The sequence below is a fragment of the Rhinoraja longicauda genome, chromosome 17 (assembly GCF_053455715.1).
Source record: "Rhinoraja longicauda isolate Sanriku21f chromosome 17, sRhiLon1.1, whole genome shotgun sequence".
NCBI classification, from domain to species: domain Eukaryota; kingdom Metazoa; phylum Chordata; class Chondrichthyes; order Rajiformes; family Arhynchobatidae; genus Rhinoraja; species Rhinoraja longicauda.
Window position 1 is genome coordinate 20355576 of NC_135969.1, and position 11906 is coordinate 20367481.

The 11906-nt window shown below is 54.9% G+C and overlaps 1 protein-coding gene across 1 annotated transcript; it reads right to left on the minus strand.

The window, feature by feature from the left end:
- Positions 1–346: 346 nt before the first annotated feature.
- On the minus strand, positions 347–6746 carry LOC144601819 (coiled-coil domain-containing protein 71-like). The gene has a single exon (XM_078414269.1). It carries the CDS (start codon positions 6452–6454, stop codon positions 5834–5836), a length of 621 nt encoding a protein of 206 aa, XP_078270395.1. The 5' UTR covers positions 6455–6746; the 3' UTR covers positions 347–5833.
- Between the last annotated feature and the right edge of the window lie 5160 nt (positions 6747–11906).

Consider the following 11906-nt stretch of genomic DNA (forward strand, 5'->3'; position numbering starts at 1 on the left):
CGGCACAGGTTTAGTCCATCGCCCTGCTTCATGTAGGAAACAAACTTCACTCTGAGCAAGAGTAACTCAGACTCCATGGAATCAAATGATTTGATATCATGGGAAAGGACTTCCTATGCTCGGGATAATCGGCCCTTTGGTAAACCAACCAATGTCACTCCTGGGGGTTTCAATGTTGGCTCCAAACCCATCCCCACTGTCCATACAGGGGGCAGGAAGGGACTGAACCTGTACCTTGTCTACCTGTGGTGCTCACCTGTCTGGCAGCTGGAACCAGCCTCTCCCCCAGTCAAGAAATTGCTTCTCTCGAGATTAAATGAAGCCCCCCCCCCCCCCCCCCCCGATGGTTCACTCACACACTCGCTGTCAACTTAAAACCCAGTGCTAACCTTTGAAATACCCAAATTCCATGATAGTTATTGCAAAACACATTCAAAATATTGGCACAGATTTTCTTTTTAAAAACATATCCAATTTGCCGGCAGCTATTTCATAATTCACAGTGATTTTGTTCAAAATGCAGCTGAATTGTAGACTTTAAAAGCACAAATAATTATTAAAATCCTTAAACTGCTAGTCTCGATTAATACAGTGACAGATACAAGTCAGACAGCTACAGACATTAAAATGCTCGGAGATGCAACAAATATAATTCCCGTTCAGTTTCATTAACACATTTAAATTTCAGAGTTCGTGTTCAAGGGGCAACCACTTATGAACTGATGTCCGGGACTTCCTCATCAATACTTTTACCCGTGGAACCATTGGCATGATTACCGACTTTGACCAACAAACTTGCTGAAACTTTCAACGATGGATGGGAAGACTGTTGAAAACTTTGAAACCAGGAATGGGCGTTGGTTTCAGGGACGTTAGTGTCCAGGATACTGTGGCGACAGGTTCCACCCGCCACGCAGCCGCTCATCAAAGACGGCGCATTATGTTGAACAGTTACTCCAGTGCTCAGCCTGAACATGCACACACTCACACGGGATGGGAGTTGTGGTGGTATTTAATTTGAGGGACACCACTGACATTCAAGCACGGTGCCATGTTAAAACAGTCACCGACTCCAGTACAGAGTGCCGCTCAGAGATGCCGGCTAAATACACCCCCCCCCCCCCCCCTCCCCCAACAACAAGCCTTGGGCAAAACACTGGAGGAGCTCAGCTGGGGATGGAATGGACAAGCAACATTTCGCGTTGGGACTCTTCTTCAGACTGATCAGGAGCTTTGCATCACAACCTAATGGAACTCCCTCCACAGATGCTTCCTGACCTGCTGATTTCCTCCAGCGCTGTGTGTTTTGTTCAAGACTCCAGCATCTGCGTCTCCAATACTGCTTTCTATATATCGTGCATCAAATCTAGACCTTTGCGAAGAGAGGCTGCCTGCGCTGCAATCAACACCAGGCTTGTCAAACCATACCAACAAAGTGCTGTTAAAAGGAAATGGACGCTGAGCTAAAGTCACTCCAAGCACTGCATTCATCGTTTATAACACTTCACTGTAAATCTATTTAAACTCACTAATTCCTGCTTAGGTCACCCCTGCCTCCTGTTTCGGGGGGGGGGGGGGGGGGGTCAGGTCACATACTTTGCATTTACTCCCACTGCTTGCGACAAACAGAAGCAGCTCTTAGCAGGAATGTAAGTGAGCTTGAACATTGAAAGTCACTAGGATGACCTACAACTCAGTCAGAGGTAGGTTATGAAGCAGCATATTAGAGGGGAATGAGGAGGAAAGGGGCAGTAGAATTGGGGAGGGTATTGCAACGGCACAGCAGGTAGAACTGCTGTCTCGCAGCACCAGAGATCTGGATACAATCCTGACTATCTGAACGGAGTTTGTACGTTTTCACTGTGACCACGCGTTTTCTCCACGTGCTCTGGTTTCCTCCCACACTCCAAAGACTTGCTTGTTTTTAGGTTAATTGGGCTCTGTAAATTGTTCCTAGTGTGTAGGATAGAACTAGTGTATGGGTGATCGCTGGTCATCATGGACTCAATAAGCTAAGGAACCTGTTTCCACACTGTATCTCTAAACTAAACTAAGACCCGGGTTCGATCCAGACCTTGGGCGCTGTTTGAGTGTGTGGACTTTGCACATCCCACATCCGTGCTGGTTTGTACGTTAATTGGTCCTCTGTAAATTGCCCCGAGTGTGTAGGGAGTGGATGAGAAAGTGGGATAATATAGAAGTAGTGTGAATGGGTGATGGCTGATCAGCGTGGACTCAGTGGGCTGGAAGGTGTGTTCCCATGCTGCAGTATATCTTTCAATCAATCAAACATTCCACCCACCGATCATGTAAAATATATACCCTGGGGAAATGCTCATGAAAGGATCTGACTCCCTAACACTTCCCTACATTTGGCCAACACCAACACACACCAGCAATATGGAACAAGCTGTTGGAGGAGGTAGTTGAGGCAGGTGCATTAACATTTAGAAGACAATTGGTTAGGTATATTGTTAGGAAAGATTTCGAGGAATATGGGCCAAACGCAGGGATAGCTTCGATGGGGCATCTTGGTTAGCATGGATAAAATGGTCCGAAAGGCCTGTTTCTGAGCTGTACGACTATGTGTTGGGTAACAAGTCAACAAAGCGTGAATGATAAGGGGAAAATAAGATGCAAAGTGCTGGAGTGACTCATTGGGTGGAAGGTGGGTGGTGACACAGGAGAGGGGTTGAGGAGACCGGTGCTGGGGGGTGGGATGAGGCTGGAGATGCAGTGGGGTCCGTGACGGTAGCATACCTCTCTGAAAGCAGACACTTCGACCCGATGGCCTTTTGCAAATGATCTTGTTAGCCTCACGGTCACTGCTTACGTCAAAGCACCAGACTGGTCAGACACCAAGTGCCGGAGTAACTCAACAGACCAGGCAGCATCTCTAGAGAATATAGATGGGTGACGCTTCAGATCGAGACCCTTCTTCAGACCCACGAAACATCACCTACCCACATTTTCCAGATGCTGCCAGACCTGCTGAGTTCTTCCAGCACTTTGTGTCTTTTCTTGGTAAATCAGCATCTGCAGTACATTGTTTCAACAAAACACTAGGCTGCATTGACTACAGCCAGGAGTACCTGCCCAGATCCGGAGCAAAGGGCGGGCAAGATTAACTGGCTATCTATGTTTCTATTCCTTATTTCATCAGTAATAAGTGAATGTTTTCGCTGGCTTTATATAACTAGATTAAAATACTGTACTAAGGTGCAATACTCTTAAAAATGTAATACGTTGGTCTGCAAAGAACACTTCTGCGATTAAAGGTAGCCCAGAATAGATTCTAAGAATCTGAAAGCATTTGAAGGCCAGGCCATTATCTGAAGGGTAGACAGTCAGAACCTTTTTCCCAATGATGGAAATGTCAAAGACTAGCGGGCATAACTTTATGGTGAAAGGGGCCGGTTTCACAGATGTGTGGACCGTGTTTTTTTTTTTACAGAGGGTGGTAGGTGCCTGGAACATGTTGCCAGGGGTGGTGGTGGAGGCAGATTCTATAGTGGTGTTTAGGAGACTTTTGGACAGGCACATGGATATGGAGGGAATGGATCATGTGCAGGCAGACGAGTTGGTCTTGGCATCGTGTTCGGCACAGACACAATGGGCTGGAGAGCATGTTCCTGTGCTGTCCTACAGTTCCATACTAGCCCACGGGTTCTTTGGTCTTTGTCTGGAAGCTGCCACTCTCTCCTGAGCACGTGGCCGCTGTTGTTATTCAAGTGAGTGTCGAGGACTAAGGTTGTTGGGGGAGGAAGCGGACACGACTGGCAATGCAGGGCTGCTTGGATAGGACAACGCAGTGTGCCAGCAGCGAGCAATGGACTGCCTGGTGAAATCTGGCAGCTGCTTCACATTAGCAGCTGATCAAAGAGTGAAGCTAGGGACTGGCAGGCACACCATGTGGCACGGGCTGGAACCGAGGTGCAGGAGCCCTGGGGATAACAAACAGTTGCCCCTCCGCTCAGCCCACCATGACTGGAAGGCCACACGTACTGACTGCAGCAGCCTCCTGGCGGCAGGCAAGCTGTGCCCACTTGTGGCAGGGTCCGTAACCCAGCCACTCGCCATGGGATGGATCTGTCCAATGGTCACCTAACATCCCCTGCAGCTCACCCTCCTCAACCCCCCAAAATTAATCGTTACCCTATCCAGTCCTGCAAAACCAGAACTCCTCCCGGGGTGGCAGTGATCACAGATTGCCTGGACAATTAGTTTCAGAGGGATGTCTTCCCTCTTCTTCCCCAGAGAGACCCACACGAACGCTTCACATATGGCAGGTTGGACAGTAAACTCATCTCTGGTCCATCCGGTGATTCCTGCTCCCCGCAGCTTCACCCGACTCTGCCAGGCAGGGCAACAGCACAGCAAACAATCATTCCAAAGAGTCACAAACTACCGGGCCCCAAGGATCCTCGACGTAAACTTGTCCGAGGGAAGAGGTGAAAGGAGATGTGTTAGAAGCAGCAGAGGTACTGGACTGCAAACGTCTATGAGGAAAGCTCACAGCCACTCTGCTCTGACGTGATCATCGCACAGTCCACGCCATTCTCTGGGGGAAAAGAGACCCTCGGGGAGACCGGGGACGAAACTAAACTACCCAGTACCACCTCACGTTTTATATTGCACTCGCTGGGAAGCAAATACTCATCTCAAGGCTTCTCCCCCTCGTGACAACACTGGGGACGAAGGAAGGTCAGCGATTTCTCTTGGTGAAATCTGCTGTCGTGGGTAACGTGGCTTTTGCCCACGCAGAGTGGAGTCACGCCAACACTCACAGGTATCTGGAACTATCGTCCCCGTTTACAGCAGGATCCACTTTAACCCCGAGGACAAGTTCTACACTCCATATTGCTGGAGGCTTATTTAAGGAGATGACCCTGAGACGCCCTTCTAAGACAGCTACCGGCTCCAAATTGTGGCTCATATCCCGAGGCCGGGTATGAATATACCTACACAGTTGGAGGACCTTTAGCCCTGTAGACGTGGGAAGGGTTTTGTCACTTGTGGTGTCTCTGCTGCCCCTGAAACCCTGTCCACTTTCTATGAAGTACCAGACAATGCAAACCGCAGAATCCTTCCGGGCAAGGAGAAGGGTCGCCGGCTGACCACAATCTCACTCGCTTGACGGGGCAGCGGTTCTCCACCTGGCAAAGTAGGGAGCAGAATGAGATGGGGAATGCACATATACATATAGCCACGTGAACCAATGGCATCTGATCAGAGTTTGTGTCCCACCGATGCCCATTTCCAGATGTCGCAGGTGTTGTCATCCACTGCTGCACATATCCAGATGTTCCAAGGCCTGAATCATTGCTCAACTGACCTCTGTATGCAGAGCCTAAGTCGTTGTCTAACTGGTGCCCGTTTTCAGATGCTGCATGTTCTGCTGTTACTCATTGGTGCACATATCCAGATGTTGCATGTCCCATTGGTGCACATATCCAGATGTTACATGTCCCATTGGTGCACATATCCATATGTTGCTAGTCTTGTTGTTGCCCCACTGACACAAGTTTCCAAATGTTCCAGGCCACAAATCACTGTCCCCGAGATGTGGCCCCAGATGATGCAGGTACTGAGACGTTACCCCACCGATGCCCTTTTCCAGATGTTCCACATCCCAAGTCATTGTTTCCAGATGTTGCAGGTCCTGAGTCATTGCCCCGTTGACAGGTATTTCCAGATGTGGTAGGTACAGGCTCCTGCCCCCACCGAGGAGCGGGCCCAGATGTTGCTGTCCCAGAGAGGGCAGTCCTAAGGCGGGGCCGATGCCGTGGTGAGTGCGGTGAGGTAGTGGTGCCGAGCCGCGGGCGGTCGGGGGCTATGTTGGGTAGGTGATGGGCTTGATCTCCACCACGGGCGACAGGTTGACCCTCAGGATCCTCTGGGCCTTCCTGCGCACCTCCTCGTCCGACGACGGCTCGTCCACCTTGATGACCTTGGAGCGGAGTAGCTGTAGCCTCCGGGCCATTCCGGCCTCCCCATCCTCCTCCTCCGGGTTCAACTCCCGGGAACCGGCCTCCTTCTGGCTCAGCCTGCGGGCCCCGGTCCTGCGCTCGGGGTAGCGGTGCTGCCGGGTGTCCCGGCACGGCACGGCGCGCAGCCTGACCCCCGAGGCCGGGGGCCGGAGCCAGCCTCGCCGCTGAGGGGGCTTGGCTTCGGCCGGGGGTTTGTGGTGGCGGGGCCCAGGCCGGGTCTGGGCGCTGCAGGCCGGCGGCACCTGGCATGTGCTGGAGGTGTAGCCGTACACGTCCTGGCTGCGCAGCACTGTGGGCAGGCAGCCCTCGTCACGCAGGTCCTGCACCAGGGTCAGCAGCTGCCGCTGTGAGTCGCCCCGGCACTCGGGCGCCAGCACTGCCAGCGCGTCCCGCAACGCCCGGGGACCCACCACCGACAGCCGGGACCAGGCCTGCACCGCCGGCCCTTCCGGGGCCACAGCCATCCGGCGAGGCCGGGGAATGACCCTGGGGCTGGGGAGAGAGAGGCCTTGAACGCGAGGCCTGGCCTGGAGCTGGGCTTGGGCCCTGGAGCCTGCGACTGAGGCCGGTGTCTGGAACGGGGCCTGACGCAGGCCGCACGGCCACGAGTCTCTCCTGCCTCTCGGCGCCGACTCTCCTCCCCCACAGACGGGCTCGGGCGCCTCCTTCCCTCCGTCCCGGGAACGGTCAACAACAACTCGAGGCCGAGGCTTCGCGGCCTTCACCCCGCGCCGGCCGGAAACCGCTGCGCGTCACGTCCGGTCGCCGCGTCACTGATGGAGGGAGCGCCGCGTCACTGAGGGAGGGAGGGGCCGCGTCACTGAGGGAGGGAGCGCCGCGTCACTGAGGGAGGGAGGGGCCGCGTCACTGTGGGAGGGAGCGCCGCACTGAGGGAGGGGCCGCGTCACTGAGGGAGGGAGGGGCCGCGTCACTGAGGGAGGGGCCGCGTCACTGAGGGAGGGAGGGGCCGCGTCACTGAGGGAGGGAGGGGCCGCGTCACTGAGGGAGGGAGGGGCCGCGTCACTGAGGGAGGGAGGGGCCGCGTCACTGTGGGAGGGAGGGGCCGCGTCACTGAAGGAGGGAGGGGCCGCGTCACTGAGGGAGGGAGGGGCCGCGTCACTGAGGGAGGGAGGGGCCGCGTCACTGAAGGAGGGAGGGGCCGCGTCACTGAGGGAGGGAGGGGCCGCGTCACTGAGGGAGGGAGCGCCTTGTCTCTTGTCTCGTGCATGCAGTTGCAGATTTAAAATTTAGTGTTTGCAAGCAACAGTTTAAAAGATTTACTATCAGCAGCAGATTTTATATGCGGTGGCACAGGATTCCAAACAGGGATGGTTCTGGGGTACAGCGAGTAGCAGAAACTGTCTTTGTGTGTCTGGATGGTCTGTTGTTCCAATTGTATGAAAGATGGGCAATGTTGGATGGAGAGCTAATGAGTGGGTTTCTTTGCAGACTGCAGTAAGCCTGGTTATTATACGGTGTCTTTGGAGGGTGGCCCATTTGAGTTCATGAAGCATTTCTGTGACACTAATGGTCCTTCTATAGTCACCGGTTACAAATCTGGCAGCTCTTCTCTGGACCTTCTCTAGGTTGTCAATGTGGGTCGTTTGGTAGGGATCCCAGATGGCACTACAGTGTTCCAATCTTGGACGTACTAGCGTTTTGTAAGCAATGTCCTTTGTGGATTTTGTACAGTTCCAGACATTTTGTCGCAGGAGACCAAGGATTTTGTTTGAGCTTGAGATGGTTTGGTTAATATGTTTTGCCCAGCTGTGGTTGTCTGGCAGTTCGATACCCAAATAGGGGTGATGTTTTACCTCCTGGAGTGCAGAGTCTCCCATAAAATACCGATAATGAGGAAAATTCTTCTTGTGGGTCATTCTCATGACATAGCACTTGGATTTGTTGAATTTCATCTGCCAAGAAGTTTCCCACTTGCAGAGTGAATTGATGTCTTGTTGAAGGGTATCGCAATCATTCAGAGAGTGTATGGGTCTGTCGAGAATCAGATCATCTGCGAATAATCTGACTTCAGATGTTACACAAGTTGAAAGGTCATTTAAGTAGGTTAGAAAGAGCAGGGGGGCCAGGACAGTACACTGGGGTACTCCGGAAGACACTGGACATCTGGATGAAGATTGACCGTCGAATAATATCTTCTGGTATCGTTTGGTTAGAAAGTTTTCGTTCCATTTCTTGATAGGACCTCGGATGCCAAGATGGTCAAGTTTTGCCAACAGGCGTTGGTGGGGCACCACATCAAAAGCTTTACTAAAATCCATAATGCAAAGGTCGACTTGACCCTTTGCATCCAAAACTTGGGCTGGGTCATTAACCAGTCCAGCTAGCTGAGTTTCACAAGATCGTCCTCTCCTAAATCCGTGCTGTCTGTCACAGAGAAGTGAGAATCTCTCCAGATGACCCATAATGTTGCTATTGTAGTGGGTCTGGACGCAGTAGGAATCAGGGAAGACGCCAGATAGGTATTAACAGTAATTTTAATGCAGCAATAGAACATCCACACTCTCTTCAGTCTCAAGCACGAGTTATCTCTCTAGACCCTTCAGGTGGCCAAGTCCTCTTTGGGCGCAGTGTGGACGACGAGTAAAACCTAAGGCGACGCGTCGACCAAGTCCGGGTCAATGAGCCGGGCCTTCAGGGCAGCCTTGAGCTGGCGGTGGAAGCGCTCCACCAGGCCGTTCGCCTGCGGATGGTACGCCGTGGTGCAGTGCAGGTTAACTCCAAGTAGGTAAGCCATGGCCAACCACAGTTCGGAGGTGAATTGCGGCCTCCGGTCGGACGTGATGTCGAGCGACACTCCAAATCTGGCAATCCAGTGTGCCGCCAAGGCACGGGCACAAGCAGCGGCAGAAGTGTATGGCAGTGGAACTGCTTCCGGCCACCACGTGAAACGGTCGACCACGGTCAGGAGGTGGGTGAAGCCCAGAGAAGCCCTGAGAAGCCCCACGATGTCCACGTGGATGTGGTCGAACCGCTGGCGAGGGACGATGAACTCCTGGAGCGGCAGTTTGGCACGGGATGCAGATGCGTGCCCAATGCCCAACCTGTTTACGTAACCCGTGCCACACGAAACGGGAAGCCATGAGGGCCGTCGTCGCCCGAATGGAAGGATGGGCCAGCCCGTGGAGCACCTCGAACACTCTGCACCACCTGGCAACGGGAACGAAGGGGCGCAGCTGCCCGGTGGATACATTGCACAGCAGCGTTGCGCCCCCTAGTGCCACAGGGAACGTCCTCCAACCGCAGGCCCGAAACGGCGGTACTATAGGCGGACATCTCATTGTCCATCAGCTGGGCCGCCGCCAGGGCTGAGTAGTCGAGTAGTCGATGCCATCGGCCACTTGCAGGACGGCGTGGACCGCGGGTCAAGACAAGGCATCGGCCACTCTGTTGTCTTTGCCCTCGATGAAACGGATGGAGGTAGTGTACTCCGAGACGAAAGCTAAATGCCGCTGCTGGCGAGCTGACCACGGGTCGGACACCATGGCGAACGCAAAGGTGAGGGGCTTGTGGTCAGTGTACGCGGTGCAGGTTTGCCCCTCGAGGAAGTGGCGGACTGCGAGGTAAAGGGCGAGGAGCTCGCGGTCAAAGGCACTGTAGTTCCGCTATGCGCCGCTGAGGTGCCTGCTGAAGAAGGTGAGAGGCTTCCAACACCCATCAATATGCTGTTCGAGCACCGCCCCAACCGCCACATCTGAAGCGTTGACCGTCAGGCTGGTTGGCGCATCCGCCCATGGGTGCACGAGCATCGTGGCCGTAGCCAGGGCTTCCTTGGCGTGTTGGAACGCCGCCACCACATCGTCAGTCCATTCAATACCTCTTTGCGCTTGTCTGCCATGAGGCGCATGATCCGGGCCGCAGACGGCACAAATCGGTGGTAAAAGGCCACCATCCCAACGAACTCCTGGAGGCCCCTCACGGTGGTCAGGCGTGGAAACTGGCTCACCGCGTCCACCATGTCCGGGAACGGCAGCGCCCCGTGCGGGGTCACATGGTGGCCCAGGAATTTGATGGACATCACCCCGAAACAGCATTTGGCGATGTTGATGGCCAGCCCATGATCGCTGAGGCGCTGGCAAAGCTGGCGGAGATGGGTAGCATGCTCCTGTCTCGAGCGGCTTGCCACCAAAATGTCATTGAGGTACACGTAAACAAAGTCCAGGCCACGGCACACGCAGTCCATAAGCCGCTGAAAGGCTTGGGCCGCGTTCTTAAGTCCGAACGGCATACGGAGGAATTCGAACAGGCCAAATGGCGTCACGATGGCCGTCTTGGGGACGCCGTCTGGGTGGACGGGAATTTGATTGTAGACACGTACCAGATCGACCTTGGAAAACACCATGGCCCCAGCCAGGTGCGCGTTAAAGTCTTGAATGTGGGGGACCGGATACCTGTCGGCAATGGTGGCATCGTTAAGCCGACGGTAGTCACCGCAAGGGCGCCAGCCACTGTCTGCCTTGGGGACCATATGGAGTGGGGACGCCCACGGGCTGTCTGAGCGGCGCACAATACCCAACAACTCCATAAGGCGGAACTCCTCCCGAGCGAGACGGAGCTTGTCCGGTGGAAGGTACTGCGCCCGGGCGTGCAGGGGCAGGCCAGTGGTGGGAATGTGATGCTCCACCCCATGCTTCGGGGCGGAGGAGTGGAACTGGGGGTCGAGGATTTCGGGGAACTCGGCCAGAATGCGCGAGAACGTAGCGTCCACGGATGATTGGCCCATCAGGCAGCACGACCGGGTCGCCCACGCGGAGGGAAACAGGCTGCAAGGTGACGGAGTGCACCAAACGCTGCCGCTTGATATCCACGAGCAGGGAATGTGCCCGTAGATAGACCGCGCCCAGCAACGGCTGGGACACATCCGCAATGACGAATGGCCAGGAGAAGCGGCCCTCTCCGAAGTTGAGGTAGAGCGTGCGCACCCCGTATGAGCAGATTGGTGTCCCGTTTGCCGTGGCGAGGAGGGGGCCATGTTTACCATAGCGGATGTCATCATTCAAAGGGGGAAGAACGCTCACTTCAGCCCCCGTGTCCACAAAGAAACGGGCCCCGGTGTGGCGATCCCACGCAAAAAGGTGATGAATTTGGCCGGCCGCCGAAGCACTCACTGATGGCGGGCCCCTGCGTTTCCCGGGAACGAGCACGGCTGCCGGCATTGACGGGCTGAAAGTCCCCAGCGGCGGTGAAAGTAGCACCTCCTCTGCTGGCGTCTGTCGAAACGGGCGGCTATGTGGGCTGATCCGACCACAAGCGACCTCTGGTGGCGTGCAGAGGAACCGACGGCAGGCTGCGCGGGAAAGACGCGCTGCCGGTCGGGTGTGCCGTTGCGGCCGGGTCCCGCCACGAAGGACGTCGAGGAGCAGCAACAGGACATCCACACTCTCTTCAGTCCCAAGCACGAGTTATCTCTCTAGCCCCTTCAGGCAAACCCCGTAGCACTAGTCCCTTCTCCAGCCCTGTCCAACCTGTGCCGAGGGGGATGATCCAGGGAGTGGCCTAATCCCCGGGTACCACCACACTATGCATAATATGTTCCAATTGCTTGCTCGCAATACAGGTAAGTGACACTGGACGGTAGTTAGATGGTGAAGACCTGTCCCCTTTCTTAAAGATTGGGATAATATTTGCATAGAGCCAGACTCACTGAGGGAGCGCCGCACTGAGGGAGTGCCGCACTGAGGGAGCACTCCACCTCACGGAGGGAGCACCTCACTGAGGGAGCACTCCACCTCACGGAGGGAGCACCTCACTGAGGGAGCACTCCACCTCACGGAGGGAGCACCTCACTGAGGGAGCTCCTCACTGAGGGAGCGCTGCACTGAGAGAGCGCTCCACCTCACCCAGGGAGAGCCTCACGGAGGGAGCGTCCCACCTCACTGAGGGAGTGCGCTGTCTCAC

Bases quoted from the DNA above. Each gene is read 5' to 3' on its own strand.
- LOC144601819 (XM_078414269.1), bottom strand. From the start codon at position 6,454: ATGGCTGTGGCCCCGGAAGGGCCGGCGGTGCAGGCCTGGTCCCGGCTG.